Source organism: Nuphar pumila, chromosome 5 (genome assembly GCF_984573655.1).
Source record: "Nuphar pumila chromosome 5, dmNupPumi1.hap1.1, whole genome shotgun sequence".
Taxonomy (NCBI): domain Eukaryota; kingdom Viridiplantae; phylum Streptophyta; class Magnoliopsida; order Nymphaeales; family Nymphaeaceae; genus Nuphar; species Nuphar pumila.
The window spans coordinates 48,791,046-48,811,810 of NC_143253.1; the positions used below are offsets into that span (position 1 = coordinate 48,791,046).

General features: G+C 37.3%; 1 protein-coding gene across 2 annotated transcripts; it reads left to right on the forward strand.

The window, feature by feature from the left end:
• Window positions 1-521: 521 nt before the first annotated feature.
• On the forward strand, window positions 522-19,397 carry ALKBH2 (oxidoreductase, 2OG-Fe(II) oxygenase family protein). 2 transcript variants are annotated; one of them, XM_090007413.1, is made up of 5 exons: window positions 522-734; window positions 1,574-1,690; window positions 3,856-4,045; window positions 4,614-4,805; window positions 19,106-19,397. In XM_090007413.1, the coding sequence occupies exons 1-4, from the start codon at window positions 540-542 to the stop codon at window positions 4,775-4,777; spliced, it is 666 nt and encodes a 221-aa protein (XP_089863539.1). In that variant the 5' UTR covers window positions 522-539; the 3' UTR covers window positions 4,778-4,805; window positions 19,106-19,397. The 2 variants fall into 2 exon arrangements, with proteins under 2 accessions (XP_089863539.1, XP_089863538.1); XM_090007412.1 differs by lacking the exon at window positions 19,106-19,397 and having other exon boundaries at window positions 4,614-4,882.
• Window positions 19,398-20,765: the final 1,368 nt, after the last annotated feature.

Genomic DNA, 20,765 nt, shown 5'->3' on the forward strand with positions numbered 1-20,765 from the left:
TGTTTTCATTCGTTTTTAAATCAGATCAGACAAATATCCGACTAGGCTGGATTCAACAATAGCTATATATCCGATCGGCTTACATTTGATTCCAATGAGTGATTTAATTAGGGATGTAAACGGTTTGGATTCGGGATACGACCGATATTATATTCTACTAATCAGATATGGCTATTCGGATTTGGATTCTGATGGTGAAAAACTTATACCAGATCCACATTTTTACATTTAACCGGATTTGGATATCCATCAAATTAGGATATTTGTCAGATTCAGGATTAAAAAGTTCAAAACCATATCGGTGCCCAATTATAATCGGATATGATTTGGGTTTATCAAACCCAACTAAACCAAATCGAACTAGGTCGGATATCGGATCAAATCTTTATCCGATTCATTGACATCCCTAGATTTGATACCACGACTAGTTGGATTCAATAACAGTTACATCCGAACCGAATCCGACCCGCTTATATTCGAAATTAGAATCAAAACGACGCAACACAAGGCCGTTACCTCTTTCCAGTGGAACCGAATCCATGGGAGATAAAATGAAGCCTGGAAGAGAGAAAGAGAAGAGCAGAACCACTCTCGATATCGGCAATGGGAGCGAGGTAATCCATTTCCCGAAATTCTTCCCATCACAACAATCATGGGATTGGTTGAAGTATCTGGACGAGGCAATTCCCTGGATTCGACCTACCATTCACGTCTATGGCCGCGCTGTTACCCAGGTACGAAATTTCTCTTTTTTCCTGGTTTTCTTGGACTTTTTCTGTTCTAATTTTCATCGTCTCGACGAAATTATTCGTTTTTATGAAGATGGTTTTCATGAAAATATCGTATTGGAGCTTTTTGTATCTTCTCTGGGTTTGAGGTTGAGATTTGCCCTTTTTTTCCAGAGGTTCTTCGTGATACTTCCAATGAGTGTACCCATAAGGTATTGATTTCGAGAAGCTATTGTTGAAATTTGAAGTTTAGTTTCTGATGGAATTAATTAGAATTCCTTTTTTCTTTTATTTCCATTAATTTCATTGCCATTTTAGGAAAAGAAAGTTGGGTGGTTGTTATTGGATTCTTTGATAGTGGCCATTAGCGATTAGTTGGAATTAAAGAGAGGGTCTGTCAATTAATGGGAATATAACTCTAGTTATTGTTTTTAATTCTTAAATGATCTATGTATAATTTCTTGTTTTATGTTCCAGTACTCGGATTTTTGCTTGATTCGGTGTAGAAGTTCAATCTGGTGATAATCTAAATATGCGGACCAACAAACTATTTTTCATCAGTTTCTGACATCGTAATAGAAACTCTATGCAATAATTTTGGCAAATAACCGGTGGAACTTTTCTTTTTTCAAATTTCAATGCTGTTTTTATCACTTCGTGCAACTCCATATAGATTGATCTCGTTGTCGAGATTTATTTAAGCTTGAATGTCATATGTAGAACATGTAGATAATCGCTATTAAAACTAAAGAATGTTAATTTTGCTTTCATCTTTATGGCTGCAAGTTTTTAATATATCCCTGTGAAACTTGGCACTTAACTGTCACACCACTGCTTCAATGCAGCCCAGAGATACATGCTATATTGCCAGTGAAGGATTGCCAGAACTAAAGTACAGCGGCTACCAACCTGTTGTGCATTCATGGGATGAATTTCCCCCATTGAAGGACATACTGGAGGCGGTAAGCAAGCTGCAACCAATACATAATTGTGCGGATATAAGTTCATTTTCTATTGAATTATGGATGGAAGACCTTGACTGCTAAAGACAAGAATGAAATGGTTGATCTGTAATAACTGAACTTGCTGTTTCTGTGGATGGAGAATGTATGTCACATGGATCCTCCAGTTTGGTTCCCGTATCATACCCCCTTATAGTCATTGAAAACTTCATAAAAATGGCTGTATCCCCATATCAGCAGCCATATGCATGTGATGTAGATGGAGATAGCATCTGGATGCTTCTTGAAAATGTTAAGAACGATTGAAAATTTTGTGGTGGCAAAGATTATTAATTTCTCAGTGTCGCCATTCCTGTTAGTTAGAATTGTATCACCCTTAATAATGTGTCTTCAAAACTATGTCCTACTCTAGGGTGCATTTGACAGCAGGGATAAATGGTCAGCAACCGTTTATCTCTTCATCCATTTATCCGAGATAAATAGTCAGACTTCCTGGGGTCCAAGTATTTATCCTCACTTTTGAGGATAATGGTATAAAACAAGTGCAAAATGGGAGGTCTGTGTTTGATTGGGATGCAGGGCCCACACCAAAAAGCGGAAGTAATAATCCACAGGAATATTTCTTCCACCATTCAAATGCACCCCTGAGTTTGCTACTTTTGTTGCTTTCTTCATGGCTCCAGTAGTTGCTTTTGGTGTTACTACTTTCTCAGTTCTCAGATTTTTTTCGCTTTATTGTAACACTACATATATGCATTTTATATGCTTACTTTTTGAAGCATGGAGGAACTTCCTTAACTGTGACAGCAATTACACAGTAGCACATACCTGTGGAGTGTGGAAGGAAAGAAAACAGCAAGAAGAACCAGAGGACACAAGAAAAAAATTGTGCAAACGGCTGAAGGCAAACTGCTTTGTGGCCGAACAGACCATTCACCTTCATTGGCCAAAGAGTCTGCGAGCTGAATCTCTGATTGAATTATTGTGGTTTGCTTATTAGCACCCCAGAATTTATAAAAATTGATCTTTGTATCTCCAAGCATGCTCAACATGGCCTGTTTGATCATGTTGAGGGCATATCATAATTGCAGATAGAATTGTTCCTCAACTAATGACACACTGTGGATGAGCTTATCATCTCTGCTTCAAAAGCAATGGCACTGTTTTGCTGATGAGGTCATGTGGTGTTATTTCCACAGAAGGATTGGCAGTGTTAACTGTTCTTTTAAGAAAATCTTGGAAATTTTAGTTCTCTCATTCTTTTTTAGCTGACTCATGTAACACTTCCTAGTTATGTCACATGGATACGGCTGAAGATATGGGGATATGGCCATTTTTATGAAGTTATCAATGTAACTAATATACAAGGGGATCCAGAACAGGAGTCAAAATGGAGTATCCGTGTGACATAGCTTCCTAGCATAGGACCCTGGCAGTATTCAGAGAAACCAATCATCCAAGTAATGCTCCTATTCAATTTACGTGTGTTGGATGAGGTATCCATTTGTTGCATGAAAAGTTGACATGCTGAAATTTATTTGGAATCTTTTTAACTAAAATGTTGATTGTGATTGTTGGTTACCTTAGGACAATTGAGTTTCCATGTTTCTGTGACTCTTTGGAGAGTATTAGCAATATGGATAAACCACGGGAATCATATCTAAGACCAGGAAAGGAACTTTCTGGATCCCCAAAGAGATTTCAGCAAGAAGGGAAATGCACCCCAAATAACAAATTTATATTTCAACAGCCATCAAGTATTCCTCTTCTTTATCTGTACAACTGTTTCTTTTTTTGTCCCTTGCATCTCAGGTTTTTGTTGAATATATTTGGCCTTCACTCGATCTTTCATTACTATTTTCCTTTATCTCTACTGCATGTTTCAGTATAAAAGTGGAGGAAGAGTACATAGACTGGTTGTGTGAGTGTATGGCCTACACATTGTCACTATTTGCCACAATCTTCTAATATTAATCTTAATCTCTAAGGCCTTTGTTTGTTCTTTCCATTAGTTGTCCAGTTCTACTTTTGGAATTGAGGCTAATATTCGGTTCTTATGGTAAAGGCATTTGCTTGCTATTATTTATTGGTTCATTGAGTAAGCTCATTCCTCTTCTTCTTGAACATTTACCTCTACTGTTTGTTTGAATTGCATGCATCAACAGGTCCATGAAGCTCTTCCTGGGAGTAGATTTAATAGCCTGCTACTGAACAGATACAACACTGGGTCTGACTATGTGGCCTGGCACACAGACGATGAGAAGTTGTATGGTCCGACCCCAGAGATCGCTTCTGTTTCATTTGGACGTGAACGGGAATTCCTGCTGAAGAAGAGGCCAAACAGATCATCCAAAGGTACAAATATATACTGCATGCAAGATCTAAATTACCAATTAGAACTTTCTCTTTGGATGCACCACTTATCAAGATAAACTGGATAAATTGATATGCTCTATTTTAGAGCATAATGTCCTGTTTATCTAGATAAATGGATACAGTCAAACACCCCCTTAGGATAAGTGGATTTGATCATTTTCTCACTCATCATCCAACTGGCTGACTTTGGAGTTGGGTCAGTTGAATCTGAATTGGCCATAGTATTAAATGCATTAACCTGACTAAGCTGCCTAGCAACTAGAAAACTTAGACAGGAATTGAAAACTGTATTTGGAGTGGTTATTTTTTATGTCAGATCCATGATAGTGTCATACCTTCAGCACAATCTTCAAGAACTAGAAAGATGGTGCAGTTGGTGCATGGTGGGTGGCTCACTGCTTGGACCCCAGACCATCATCCAAGTCCATGGCTCAGTCAATTGAGTTTTGATTGGCTGTAGTTTACCAGATTGTTGAGTCTGTGTTTCTTTCCAACACTTGCATGCTTGTCTTTTCTTAAACACTGTTTCTTGTATAATTGCCAACAGGAGGGTCAAAAGACCGGCATTCCTTCATGCTAAAGCATGGATCTTTGTTGGTGATGAGGGGATACACACAGCGTGATTGGTTGCATTCAGTGCCTAAGCGCGCCAATGCGTTGGGAGTGCGAATAAACCTCACATTTAGGCAAGTTCGAAGCTCAGTTTGTTGATAGCCTGTGCAAACAAGACCTGTTAATGGTATGTTGCCTAAGAGCAGGTCATTGCTTTTCTCTCAGCTTTTGCTTTTCTGGCTTTATCATAAGAGTTTTGAGCTCTCTCTCTCTCTCATATGCATGCACGCCCATGGATCATTGGGTCGTTACAGAATGTGAATTAGACTATAGATGTGATTCACAATTATGGAAACTTAGAATTGATTTGGTGAATGCTAATGGTAGCTGAAGTAGGTCTCACTTGCAGACCTGATTCAAAATCAAGTGTTACAAAATCCAGGAGGAACTCATCCCAAATTGACCCACTCAGACCGTTGCTTTCAGTGTTCGAAAATAATCGGAAAAAAATCTCACATCTATTTCCTCAGTGTACCTTTTGGTTAAACTGCTCATCTTTTGTGATGGAAAACATTAGGTTTCTACATAAACACAGGTTCACAAAAATCCAAGTAGAACTAACTAGATGACTGCAACAGATGATACTCAGAGGAAAAATAGGACAGACGACAACAATAGAGGTCATGGTTGAAGGTATTTTTTCATCATTCATGTGCTTAGACAATGTATTCCATGTAAAGATAAACTTAGCAATCAGAGACAGAAATAAGGGATAGTCTCAAGTTGCACTTAACAAAACATGCCTCAAAAAGAACATAGAGCCAGAAAAAGACATCTGTGGCAAGTGTGGGAGTGTGCAGAGTATACTGGCTATCTTAAACGAGGGAGAAAATTAGCAAATGTGAATATCATATCTCCCTCCAGAAATATTTATTTGAATGAAGCTGTACTGAATGTAAATTTTGTGTGCACTGCACCTGTGTGTGTGTGGGGGGGTTGGAGGGAGTGATTCCAGTGTCAGTTGGGTATTGCAAGAAATGCTACAGCATCTGCAATCAGCTTGGGTTCATGGTTTTAGTTATTTTGGATTTTTATAGGCATGGAATTAGATTTTGAAAGTAAGCTCTTTGTTAATCTTTAGATTTTCACTGAGAGGTGCAAAGTAATATGGTGCTGGTTAAAGCCAAAAGCATTAGTGGATGCTACATCCTACAGCATACTCTTAGGGCGTGTTTGATGGTTTTCCACCCGTTTTCGATGCGGACCGCGTAACAAATGTGGTAAAACTTTCACCCTGCCCTTCCATATTTTGGCGGGTTAAATACCGCATTACCAATGCGTCCTTGATGTTGTGAACAAAAACCATGAAAGAATTTAGTCCTCTGGTGTAAACAGATATGCTGTTTGATGCATTAGTTCGCCAGCTGACAAGGAAAAGTTGTGCATATCTTGAGCTTTTTCCTTCTTCCCTTTTTCTGATAGGTAAGTTTTGGAAATAAACCTCGTGGGATTCGAACCCACGAATCCCAAACAATAGTTATCTTGTTATGATAGTGTGACCTAACCATTCAGCTATCTCATTGGACCATAGTTGGCAATATGTGAAATGACAAAAATCGTTAAATACTGGAAACGTTATTTGAAAGGTCTCACATTCAAAAAGATGGCTGAGAAAAAAGGACATAAAATAACAAGACAAAAAAAAATCGGCAAACAATATGTAATTTGGTTTTAATTTTACAAAACGGGGTAAAAAATGTATATATATATATATATATATATATATATATATGATATTTTTCTATGGGGAAATAAGTTAGGATATAGGAACAATGAGTTTCAGATTCAAGAATCATTATAATGTGAACCCAAGAACCGATTCAATTGGATTTGTAATTGAGTTTTTTTCAAAAGTATTTTACTTTAATATAAGTTTTCATATTCCAAACGATTTGTTGAAAAAAGTCACCTCACCAGACTGACTGAGCTCTCAGATGCCCTGTTTTGTGTGGCATTCAATTAGTATAACATCTAGGGCTGAAAACATTTACAGGTTGAAGATGTTAATTTGTTGTGCATCCTCCTATCATTAAGGGGACATTGTTTTACGCCCTCTTTCATGTGAAAGGTCCCTTTCGTATGAAAGGGACGTTCTTTCCCACCTAGGCTGAAACAAACAGCAGGCAGGAAAGAGCTTATGGGGCCTGCCCCTTTTCACCCAGAATGGAGGGTTTTACAAGATACCTGTGTTCGCACCTTCCCACTGTCCATATCCAGTTCATCCTTTGGAACCATATCACATCTCGGAGCTGATGAACACTTTTCTGCATGTGGAGACCTTTCTGCTGTTTCCTTTTGATGTGCCTCATGTTTCCAGCATGTATAACAAATGCACACTTAGGGGTCGTTTGTTTCATTCTCACCAATAAGACTCCATGGGAAAGGCATCCCATGACAGGAAGGTCATGCTCTGTGTGAAAAAAATGCATATGTAAATTCATTCACACGGTGATGGTGTTTATGAGTTTTAAATGCATGGTCAATGTGAAAAGAAACTCATGACGACTGTGGGTCCTACAGGAAAATGGAGTTGGCATGTTTGTTTCACCTGCACACTTAAATGGAGGGTTTCATGTGTAAACCCCCCTTTTCATGTGTAAATTGGGTGGCCTTTTCCTATGAAAGAGCTTTTCATTCATAAGAAATGGGGCATCTTTCCTACGGTGAAACACGTCTATGAAAAATATATGATGGAACCTACATAACTGAAAAAAAGCAGCTTTTCTGTCAAAATGGACTCATACCTCCCCCCCATGGGAAAGGGCTTTCCTTCCAGAATGGCTCTTTCAAAAAGGAAAGGCTTCCCTTGAATGGGAGTGTAAGAAACGCCCCCAAAGAAAAAAAAACTCTCACAACCTGATATTTGTCTAGTAGAACCTGACTAGATCCATCCAAGCTAACATGAACATTTAACTTCAACATGGGAAAAGTCTAAATTCAAAAGTCCCAATTCTATGAATTTGTCCAAAGTACAGTTTTATCCGTAAGATGGGATTTTATATTTTCTCTTCACACGCCCATTTTTCTGTATGAAACTGGACCAGAAATGTGCAATTTTTAAGGTTGGCATGATGAAAAAGAATTCAAAATATGCACATGATGATCTTTGCACGAAGCATGTGTGCTATCTATGTGGGAGGCGTGTTCTTGGGTGGGGAGCGTAACCCGCAAAAATCTTCGGCGAATGAATCTTGAAAAAAAGTGGGAATCCCTCCACAAATGGGTGAAACTCGTTACCATTGGCCTGCATCTCGGAAACAGGGAGAATTTTTTCAATGAACTTGTTTTCCTCTCTACTGATGAAAGATTTCAAAGTTCAAAGTGAATCAGGAAACTCGCTCTGTTAGACTTGTCTTGGGAAATTCTGCCTCAATACATACCCAGAAAGCTAGCCCACCTCATTGTGTCCCACCATGACAGAACTTGGGTGTATCAAACAGGTACATAGCATGAGTCACCTCAAGTTTCCTCTAACTCATTCCACATTGATGAATCTATGTGATCTAAACCTAAATGTGATCCACAGCTTTGATCTATAATTGAACGATCAGGAAGATAATGAAATTTACCAAAAACGTTATGCACAGATGATTTACAGATGAACCAGCCGAGCCCAAATGACCCATCAAGATAATGCCGTACTGGATTAGAGAAGTAGAATCCTTCCTCTGTCACAAAATCCTGGGGAACGTATTTGTCCACAGGATCTACTGAGAATTCCTGCATTGCAATTCAGTGATAATGTGACATTCAGAAAATTAAGTGAACAAAGCTACAATTAAGAGTTTAAAGGTGTCTGCCAAAAACCTAAGTTGAAAAAGGTAGGATTTAGAGGTAATATACATTATACTAAAGCACCAAAAATAATCACAAACAGGAAACAAATAGCTCCTTAATAGCCTTAAAGTTCTATGTAGGAGCATAACTCGAAATGAGCATTTCCCCATATCCTAGTCTGTCATAGCAACTCTATATTACACTAGACTAAACCGTGTAACTGAACCTGAGTTAAATGGGTTACACATTTAGGTTGGCCAGGACATGATATCAAAGTTTATTTGTCCTAGAACATGGGGATTGCTCCTCTAGTTGATTTTGCTGACTAGGACAACCAACCAAAAAGATTAAAGCTTGGGAAAGACCATGCCAAGCCACACCACTAGGTTTGTGCACGCACCCACTAAGTGTAATATCGCGTATTTTCACGCTTAGTCATTTTGAGTTTTTTCAAAAATTTAGAATAAAAATCGGTAGATTCTAGATTTTAGGCCGATGCTTTTGAGTCTGGGTTTGCCCCAGCTCTCATCGAGAAGGCCTAAACAAGCCACTTAAAACATGAGAATTTTTTTTATTTTTTAACCTTAAGTTATATATCATTGGATGCGTCTCAAAATTCTGAGTGTAACAATATTTTATTTTTCTGAATTCGGCCTACGGTTGGCCTGAAAATCATAATTTTTCAAAAAAGGACTGCCTCAACGGGTTGGGTCTGGATTTGGATCGGACAGGATCAAATGCTTTTGATTCGGATCTGGACTCTATCCAAGACGAATATTAATCTAAAATTTGTCCAACCTAGGATCCAATTAGATTTTAAATATGAATTTAGATCTTGGATCTGGATCCAGATCTAAAACCCATGCCCAACAAAAATCCAGCTTTAAATTTACTTTTATATTTAAATTAAAGTTAATTTAGACTTAAAAAGACTCTTAGAGAGATAAGATACCCTGTGAAAGTTTCTAGATATTTAATTATTAATTTTAATTAATTAATTAATTTTAATTAAATAATTAATTTAAATTAATTCTGAATTTTATTTTTTAGAAACTAATTAGGATTCCTTAGTAGAGTTATTAATGGACTTAAGAAAGGCTAAAGAAGGTTTACGAAAGACTTTTAAGAAAATAGAAACTTTGAAAAGTCAATAAAGAAAGGAATTTTAAAATATTAAGAAAGTGTGAGTGAGAGTCTAAAAAAGGAAAAGCTTTCTCTCTAGCCTATCTAGAAGGGACCGAAGATTGGGGGGGGGGGGGGTCACCCCCTAGTAGGTCTATATAATGATAAAAAATAGAGGGAAAGAGAGGAAGAGAGGAAAAGAGGAGAAGGAAGGCGGGAGAAGAAGAAGATCAAGCAAGAAGATCCACTTATCTCCAGTCGTCCGGTGTTTTCATCCATCCGTTCTTAGTTTTTCTTCGATTTACGTATAAGGTATGAGTTTTTCTCTTGTTTTGAATGAGAAAAAGAGCATGGATTTGTATTCCATGCAAGATTTTAGTGAAAGTTCATGAGAAAATAATAAATCTGAATATTTACTCTAAGATTCATTATTAAAATTAATGTATTTTCACCTTTTCAAAATTTATCTTGGAATACAAAGAAATACGTGTGTGTATATATATATATATATATGATGAGCTGCCGATTTGGTGTGCTAATGTTTTTAAAAGAAAACATGTATTGTGATTTGTGTGTCGATAGAACAATTTTGGTGCAAGCTTATTTCCATGTTAAACTAGAAATTGTGTTCTTGATTTATATTAAAGCAATGTATTAAGTTGTATGTTCATTCTCTTTTAAGGTCCATGTAAAAATATGGATGCAAAAGACCTGTATAAGCATGTTTGAGATATGATGTTGTAAATGCTTGCATACTTGATTTTAGATTTTCATATGCATGCATCTTTAACCTGTATTTTTTTTATGTTGGAGGTTTACATGGCTTGGCAGGGGGTAGAACAAGGCCTTGTCAGGCCCAGCCACTCGACTGGGTTGGTGTTGGCATGCTGTCAACAAAGAAAAAAAAAGACAATATTTTGAAACTGAAAAAAAAAATAATGTCTTTAGTATGGTCTGGTTAGCAGACCAGCTGAGCTCGGCTTGGCTGGCCAGGCCTGACCACGTGCTGATGGGCCTGTTAGGCCCAACTGAACCGAGTTCAGTTGGCCAGGCCTGCCAAGCATGTCGAGCTTGCTAGGCCCAGCCGAGTAACTGTCCACATTCACATAACCACCACCCCAATAACTATCCACTAGCAGCCCACAAACATAGTGTCAAACAGGGTCACCGTATGGGTTGGACCCAGACTCGAAATATCCAACATTCTCCCACTTGACCCATTGACACTAAAATGGTATTAAATCAAGGTTTATACTGTTATCTCGACTTAATTCTTCATGCGGGTTCGCATGCTATCATATATCACAAGAATGAATCATATGAGTCATGGAGATGAATACCTCTTTATGAAATATCATATTTTCATGTACTACAATATAATTCATTTTCAGTACTTTAGCATGTTAAGATTACCTTTATTAATAGGCTGGTCTCTAACTCATTCTATTGGTCCTTTAATATTGTTATTCTCTCTAACCAAATAAGAGAGTCACATTTCCAGACTTTCTGAGTGGTTGAATGACTTTTATACATATTTGGCTTCATCTTCAACCACTCTATAGCACACCCCATCCAAAATTATCTCTCCCTTAAAGGCCTCTCATCATCTTATATCTCCTATGCTTTAAGTGTTTATGTTCACCGTGAACCCAACACGTTTCAAGAAGCCAATCTCGACCCAGAGTGGAGAAAAGCTATGGAAGAAGAAATTCAGGCTCTAAAAAAAAATGGTACTTGGGAAATCGTCAATCGCCCTGAAGGAAAAAAACTTGTCGGATGTCGTTGGATCTATAAGATCAAGTACAACAGTGATGGTACCATTGAAAGGTATAAAGCCAGATTGGTTGCAAAAGGTTACACTCAAATAGAAGGAATAGACTATAATGAAACATTTGCTCCCGTAGCTAAAATGAATTCTATAAGAATTCTTTTATCAATAGCCGCAAATAAGAACTGGAGAATGTTCCAATCTGATGTTAAAAATGCCTTTCTCCACGGAGATCTTGAGGAGGAAATATATATGGAATTGCCTCCAGGATATCAGGTCCAAGACCAGGAAAAGGTAGCGTGCAAATTAAAAAAGGCACTTTATGGGCTGAAGCAATCTCCTCGAGCCTGGTTCGCTAAGTTAAGCAGAGCTCTATGTGAGATGGGTTTTAAAAGAAGTTTTGCTGATTATTCCATGTTTGTGTCTATTCAGGGATCTAAAACTGCCATTATTCTCATATATGTTGATGATATAATCATGACAGGAAATGATGAAGCCTTGATTGAACAAGTCAAAAGGAGACTTCATCATAAATTCGAGATAAAAGACCTAGGAACTCTCAGGTACTTCCTCGGTTTAGAGGTTGCTCACTCAAGTAAAGGAATCTTTATCTGCCAAAGAAAGTATATTTTTGACCTTCTTTAGGATACAGGGATGCTTGGCGCCAAACCTGTAGACACCCCTGTAGATTCCAGCAGCAAGTTGAGGATAGATGATGGAAAACCAGTAGCCGACATTGGTGAATTCCAAAGATTGGTTGGTGTCTCATTTATCTCACGGTTACTCGGCCAGATATAACATTTGCAGTCAACTTGATAAGTCAATTCATGCATGACCCTAAAGAACTACATCTTGATGCTGCTTACAGAATTCTCAAATACCTAAAAGGAACAATGGGAAAAGAAATTTTGATGAAACAAAATGCAGATTTGAATGTTGTTGGTTATACAAATGCTGATTGGGCTGGTGACCCAAATGATAGGCGAATCCAAAGTTAATAATTACCTGATTGAACTTTTTATATCACTGGCGGAAGGCTTGTTTAAGTCCATAAATTGACTTCTTTAATTTGCAAACTAAATGATTCGAGTCATCTGCACTGAAACTAGGAGGTTGTTGCAAAAATACCTCCTCTTTCAGATCCTCATTTAGGAAGGCAGTTTTTACATCCATTTGATATAGCTCTAGATCAAAATAATCTATGAGAGTCATGATTATCTTCAACAATTTCTTAGTTGAGACACGAAAAAAGTCTCATTATAATCAATGCCCTCTATCTATGGGAAACCTTTTGCAACAAGCCTAGCCTTGTACATCTCCACTTAACCTTTATAGTCTGTTTTTGTCTTATAGACATACTTATAACCAACAGGTCTAACTCCATTAGGTCGAGGTACTAGATCACACACTTGGTTCTTTGTCATAGAGTCAAGCTCTTCTTTCATGGCATTGATTCAATGTATTGATCTTTCACTTTCAATGGCTTTTGTAAAGGTGAAGGGATCATCATCAATATCTATGAAATTATTGGACTCTTACAAATACACCACATAGTCCGGATGGATAGTAGATTTTCTAGTTCTCGTAGACCTCCATACAGGTGCTACAGGTGGTTCAAAATGAACTTATGTATCTTGTTGTTGTTGTATATCCTCTTTAACAACTTGCTCTATTTGGGATTGATATTCACTGATCGGACTTTCCCTGACATTATCGAAAGGGACAATGACAGAAAAAATTGGGTCTTTATCCTTCACAGGTATGAAACTTGAATCCTATATTTTCTCAAAATCAATTTTTTGAGATGCATCGATCCCAATAAAATCATTTTCAAGAAACCTTGCTTTATCTGTTTCCACTATCTATGGTGTATGAGATGAACAATAAAACTAAAAGTCCTTTGATCTTTCTGGATAACCAATGAAAAAACTACTAGTCATCCTAGGATCAAATGCTTTTATATGTGGGTTATACAATTTAGCTTCTGTTGGACATCCCCATATATGCATATATGATAGAGAAGGTTTCTTACCTATCCATAACTCATAAGGAGTCTTCTGAATAGCCTTCGTAGGAACCTTATTCAAAATATGCAGTGTTGTCCTAAGAGCTTCACCCTACAAAGTTAAAGGAAGGTTTGAGTGATTCAACATCGCTCGAACCATTTCTTTAAGCATACAGTTTCTTATTTCAGTTACACCATTCTGGTAAGCATTACCAGGCATGGTATACTGAGGTACAATGTCTTTGTCTTTTAGAAACTGTGTTAATGGACCTTCCTTTTGTCTCGTCTCAGTGAAACGATCATAATATTTGTCACATCTTTCAAACCTGAAAACCTTAATAACTTCATCGGTTTGTTTATCTACTTTTTTGAAGTCCTTAAAAACCTAAAAGACTTCTGATTTTTTAAATAATAAGTAGAGATACATATATCATGAGTTCTATAAAGGTGACCAAATACTTTTCACCTGTATAACACGGTGAAAAAAGGTCGCAAACATCCATATACACTATCTCCAACTTTCTATTATTGTGTTTGACATCTTTCTTATATGTGTTAGACTGCTTAGCCTTTATGCAATCAACACACGACTCTATATCCGTGAAATCAAGGGATCCAAGGATTCTTTCTTTCACAAGTCTTTGGTCTCTCTCCTTCGAGATATATCCTAACCTTCAATGCCAAAGCAAGTAGGATTGATCTTCTTTTAGATCATGTTTATTGTCAATCAATGTGTTTTCAACAAAATGAGATTCTTGAATTTAGAATTTTGTTTTTAATCGATACAAACCATCACACACATATGCAAAACCTACATTAATAAAATTCTGACTCGGTTTCTCATAAACCGAAAGGGCAAATGCCCTCTCGCCTCTCTCTCAGTGGCAGCAAAACCGTCAATGAAACTGTGACGCCAAGCGACAGAAGCCATCGCCGGCTCCCCAACAACTGTCCATGGCCGGAACCCCTTTGAAAGAAAACCCATCCAACGAGGGTTTTGGGGTTTCGGCCAACTCAGTGGTCCGGCTATGGTGGTGCTACCTATAAAAATCGATGAAGGCTTTTGACAGGCAGCGATTCTGGTGAAGACGACGGCTAATAACTGCCTACACACCTCCCTGTAGCATCCCATGGCAGAAACCCCATGAAAAAGAGAGTGACATATGCAGGGTTTCTGCCAGCACAACCGTCTGACGAGAATCCGGCGAGGGCACAAAGTAGTTGGCGAGGCCGCTGGCTACTTTTAGCCCCTCACCTCTTCGACGAAAAGCCACCAACAAGTAACCATTTCAAAAACCTTTTTTTTTTTAAATCTACTGCCAGGGATGGTTGTCTCCACTGGCGACCAAACGGCAAGGCCGCCAACCACATGGATCCAGTGAATCCGCTGGTAAAGGCGATGCCATGGTGACTTATTGCCGCTGGCGTGTCTACCTCACTAGTGCCGGCAAAACAGTAAGGAGCTCTGTAAACCACACATCACCAAAAAGTCTTTCCGAATGTCAGGCAACCACCAGCAGTGGTGATTTCACTGGTGGAAAAAAATGCCAAATGTCGATGATGACAATGTTAATCGTCTCCCCCCTTCCTTCTTGACGAAAGTCGTTTCTGTGAATGGGGGAGGCCATATCTTCCCCTGTTGTTTGGAAAATGAACAGTAGAGGGGGAGCGGCACCCAAATCACTGGCAACCAAAGCGCAGAGACAACGGTAGTAGACGAGCATCCCATCATGCTAGGCCCATTTTGCTACCTGTCAGCGTCGAGAAATATGATAGCAGGTCTGAGTCTGCATTAGCAGGCTCGAGTCTGCGTCAATAGTGATAACAAGATACACCATCATCGACGAGCGTAAACCAAATGCTCTCGATGCACCCACTCGTGTAACAGAATTGCGTGGTATGTGGGACTATAACCCAATGTTGGCGTATTCGCAAAATCAAAGCTGAAATGCAAATGTGTACCAAAAGAGGAAGTTGAGGTCCCATGTGCCGAAGAAGATTTATTTGGTTGAGCAGCTGATTGCGATGTTACAACACCAAACCCCACCAAAGCTCAAGGACCTAGGGACTCCCATTATTTTGTGTGTCATAGGTGACATCACTATTGAGCGTGTCTTGCTCGATCTAGGGGTAAGTGTGAATATACTGTTGGGTGCCCTTTATGACACTATTGGGATTGGGGATTTAAAGCCCACGATGACCATCTTACAGTTGGCCGACATGTCTACCAAGCTTCTTTAGGGAATCTTGGAAGATGTGTTAGTCAAGGTCAAGGAATTTTATTTCTCTATTAATTTTCTTATTTTGGACATAGAGAGCATTGATGTCACTCACCATACCTCCATCATTCTTGGCAAACCATTCTTGGCCACTGTCAATGCTCGTATTGATTGTTGTACTAGGGAAATGGATGTTTCTTTTGGCAATAAGCGTTTGCGCATAAACATTTTTTATGTTGCCATGAGAGCAATAGGAAATAACGGATGCTTCCATGTGATTGACGTTCAATGGAAGCAATCCGATCTACAGTTGGATGATTGTATAGGTAGAGATTCGGTTTATGGCTCGCCATCTTGCGAGAATAGTCTTCACGTGGAGACTAAGCTCGTTCTTAGCATGTTAGAGAGTCATTGCAAGGTCGAGAGGGGTAGAGTTGGAGGAAATGTTGTGGGCAGGGTCATAGATGAAACCATTTTCTTCAGATCTCCCAATTAAGCATGACTTTGTGTTCATTGATCTTATGGACGATGAAGGGTCACCAGAGATCTGTCTGGCTGAAGACGTAAAGTTTAGCGCTCTATGGAAGGCAACCCATATTAGTGTTGTAATATTAGTAGTTTTATTGTTTTTCTGTCAATTTCTTTGTTCATGAGCATAAATGTTAGATCATGTATGCATTGCATTTTGTACATTTTTATGAGTTATAAGCATTGAGACACATGAAATCTCCATAGAGCCAGTACAATGCAACATCAGGTAAGATTCCACAGTGCAGATCAGGTGACTTCTACTATTTTCTTCCTATTTCTTTTGTTTCTCATGCACATTCATATAGTTTCATGCAAGCATGGGAGAGTGCCACTGAGGACAGTGTCATTCAAGTATGGAGGGGTGTAGTTTGCACACCCAAATCTTTTTTTGTCTTTGTACTTGCACATGGATAAAAACTCATAAAAAATGGGTTTTTAAGGAATGAGTTTGACCTTATATAAATGCTTTACATAATCTAATGTTTTTAGAGAATTTTTATGCCCCACAAAAAAAAAAATCGACACTGATCTAGAAAAATATGATTATTTATGTGGATTTTAAAGAAATGATGATAGATGCATGTTAGACTTTATTTTGAATCATAAGCATGAATATGCACAATTTTATTTTTGAAAACTAAGAAAATAAAAAATATTGAAAATAAGAGCTCAAAAAGTGAAAAAGAGCATATGTTTAGTTGTTTGATATCTTTGTATTTCCCAGTAGCTGGGCTCAAACACAAGTTGAAGTGTTTGATTCTCATGACGAAAAGGATAACGAAGGAAATCACTTCTTTGCTAAGTTAATATCTATGGTCTATTTTGTTCGAGCAAGTAGAGCCTAAGAGGAGTTTACACCTAGTGCCCTAAAGTCATCTGGTTTGAGAGCCACCAGCCCAAAGCTCGTTACATGGGTCACAAAAACTGAAAATTTGATATAGTGCTCAACAAAAAGTTAGAAAAAGTGTGGAAAAATAAAAAATCTGAAAAAGAAAAATAAAGAAAAGAAAAAGTTTATTGCTTAGGAATAAGTACTGAGAAAACCTATGCAGAAAATATATAAGTGAGGAGAAATAAATAATAACATGTATATATTTGATTTTTTGAGAATAAAGCATAAATAATTATGATATTTAGAAAAATAAAAGAAAAGGTTTTACTCCATGGTGGCATGTAAAAGTCTCTAATTATGTTTTGAAAGTTTAATGGCATGAAATATTCATGAAAACAAACTCCTTAACTACCTAATGTTTCTTAAATTGAAATCTTTATGCATACATGAAAGAGATGTTTATGGGTAGCATCACTACAAACCCTCATGAGACCTTACTCATCCACTGGGGTAACCCAGAGGCTTAAAGGTCTTGTTTCATGTGTTAAATGTAATCGTGATTACTACGAAAGTGAGTTAGGTTTTTTTTTTTTAGTTAGTTTGTTTTTGTAAGGCCAGTTTACTCAAGGACTAGCAAATGATAAGCATGGGAGAATTTGACCATGCATACTTTTTATGCAAAATTTCATACATTTTCATGCATATGTAAGATAAACGCTTAAAAATGCTTGTTTGTGAAGGTTTTCATGGTTTTTATCAAAAATGTAATTTGAGTAAACTGAGCCTTTTTGGCTTTTGAAATATTGAAAACTTTTCGGACTCTTTTTGAAAGATTTGCTAAAAACCTAATTAGCAACTATAAAAAAAAATTAGAGAGGGGGAGATGTTTTTCCCTCTTGAGATCTGCGCCCCCCTCTCTCTCTCTCCTCTCTATCTCTTTCTCTTCCTCTTCTTCCCCTTGTTCTCTTCTCAAGCCAGTTTTCTTCCCCATTCTTCTTTCTTTCTTGTTCTTGCCTATAAACCTCGTCATCGCGGTTCTTCTTGCCCCCATCATTGGAGAGATTGGAGGTTCGTGTGATTGCAATGGAAAGGCCATCTTCTTCTTCTCAACATCTCCATAGCATTTAGGCTCATTGCATGTATCCTCATTGATATTTTCTTTTATCATTATCATAACATAGCATCATTTAATCATAGTGCATTCGTAGCATCTAGGACAGCCGATTTCTTTTTATTCATTGAAAAAAAATTCATAGATGTTATTGTAATCGTGTTAAGGCAATGGTACATGTTGGTTTGTTTTCATCAAAAAGCATACGGCTGCACCGCACATCGTTGTGTGATCCACTACACCCGACTCGCAGCCTGCATGGTTGTTTGGGCAATTTTCGAACTGCATATGCATCGGATCACACAAACTTTGCATTCACATTGGAGTCAGTTTGCAAGATCATGACCAATGTGACCGTCTGATCATGATCCTAAGTATTTTGATCAGTGGGCGTAACGTGAGATTAAAAGCATTCATGCAAAATTTGATCAGTCATGTGTGACGTAGAGCTGGGTGCATATATAGTTTTCTTAGCATATATCTGACGTTAACAATAGTGCATATAGTAAGGTCTAGTTAGTATATGTCATGATAGGTTAATGCAATAGTTAGTTAGATTTAATTATTCTTGTTCAGCCATAAGTAGTATTGATTTGCATAAGCTAGTTTCCTTTAGCTTGTTCTATTCGTAGTGTCTTAATGTTTTCATAGAATTAGAAAGATTAAACTGTCTTAGTCCACTTAAGTATTGTATTTACGTTTTCTTGATTAAGTTGTTAGAGGTTGTTTGATTGTTTCAAGTCATTAGTGTGGATTCAATTAGTTAGTGTATTTCATGTTAGATACTATTCACTTTTATTTTGGTAATTCATTAGTTTAGTTGTTTCTTAGTTTCATAAATTGTTCTTGTTAATTAGTTAGTTTGTTTTACTAATTTGTCTTTCAGTAGTTTCATAACTTAGTTCTTGATTAGTTAATAGTTAGTTATGTTATTTTGTCTTCTAGTGTAGTTTGACATGTTAGGTTAGTTCAATTCATGTTTTGTGATTTTTCGTCATACTAACCTGTGATTTCTATGTAGTTTTCTTTCATATTTTTATGTTTTGTATTTTATTTTTATAGGAGAGCGTTCAGACGTGTGGTGAGCCCTCAAAAGTACCCCAAGAAGAGCCCTCTGAGGTCCCCTCAAAAGACCCTTCAGGCCCTTCAGAGAGCCCCTCAAGAGGACCCTTCACAATAAGCAATTGAAGAAACAAGAACTACCAAGGAAGGGACTAAAAGCTCAAATCACTAAAGACCTTTTCTTTTATTTTTAGATTAAGATTTATTTTATTTTATTTATTTAATTCATTGGGTCTGTAATAAAAACATTTAATTATTCTTTGTAAGTCCTCCGTAGAGGACAACACTCATTCTTTTATTTAGTTAATTAATTTTTATTTTCAAGGCAACAAAAGTAGTTCTGTGTGGGGTATAAAAGTACTTATCCCGTTTCCTGAGTTTGACCCGAACTTCACCACTAGTGTGAATCGGTTTTTATGATTTGATACACAGTTTGCATAAATGTTTTTACTGAAAATATATCTAAAAAATACTCTATTAAAAAAGATGCATCACATGCAAAACTATGCACACACATAAACACACACACTACCAAACACACTGTAACGTCCTCAAAATCTTGGACTTGTAACTTTTTATGAAAAGTTTGAAAGCTTTATAATCATTCTTTTATCAATGTTTTAAATAGTAATTCAGCAGAAAAATGGTGTTTTTGAAATAACAAGTCAACGGACCTTGCATGCATTACTTGTAAAACCTTTCCTTTACACAACAAATTTAAAACTCTGTACATTCAAAACCAAATAGAGTAAAAATGCAGTTTTAGTAATTTGGAGTTTATACAAAAAAAGAGTCTCATCTTGAAACAATGAAATACACTAAGTCTCATCTTGATATCCTCAGGAAACACTCATGCAAGGACTAACTAATTGAATACACTAACTAATTGAATCCACTTATTCACGTGAAGGTACATAAATATCCTCAGGAGTGAAACATCAGGAAAAAAGTCTCATCTTGATACTTTCACGTCATCGATACCCATTCCATCTTTGTTTTGCATATTTACAACACTTTCCCTGTTATGCTCAATACATATTTTCTGTATTCTTGGGTTACATTATCTTCATTTTATTTTTAACGTTCTGATTGATTTCGTTAAGGATATTTTGTTGTTTCTGAAATCATGTTTCATCGTTAGTATGCATATAATTGTTCATTTGTCTCAAGCCAAAGTTTACTGGGCATTAGGACCCATTTTTCATTAATATTCCTATAGTTGCTAGCAGTATAGATCATTGATGTTGTGCATTTTTTTACACTTGCATTTCAATTACAGTATCATCATCGATCCATCCCCCCATTCTTCTTGCTCTAGATGGATCATTGTTATTTTAGGTGTGATAATCCATCTGAAAATTGGTTGTGCCTTAGTTGTAAGGATGTCTTCTGCAGTTGGTTTGTCAACAAGCACATGTTTGAGCATCATCAACATAGTGGACATTGTCTGGTGTTTAGTTACAGTGACCTCTTAATATGGTGTTACTTATGCGATGCATATCTAGATGTTCAATTCATTTTGCAGCTCCAACCTGTTATGAGACCGCTTACCTCTTGAAATTTGGAGAGAGAGCACCAGTTCAGGTGATAGAATTTGAAGTAGGTGTAGCAGGTGCTAATTTTCAGCAATCTTGCAATGGCGAAAGTAGTGGATCATTGG

Coding starts and splice junctions, on each gene's coding strand:
- ALKBH2 (XM_090007413.1), top strand. CDS start 540: ATGGGAGATAAAATGAAGCCTGGAAGAGAGAAAGAGAAGAGCAGAACC. Junction 1,691..3,855: donor TGAAGGACATACTGGAGGCG/GTAAGCAAGCTG, acceptor ATGCATCAACAG/GTCCATGAAGCTCTTCCTGG. Junction 4,046..4,613: donor GCCAAACAGATCATCCAAAG/GTACAAATATAT, acceptor AATTGCCAACAG/GAGGGTCAAAAGACCGGCAT.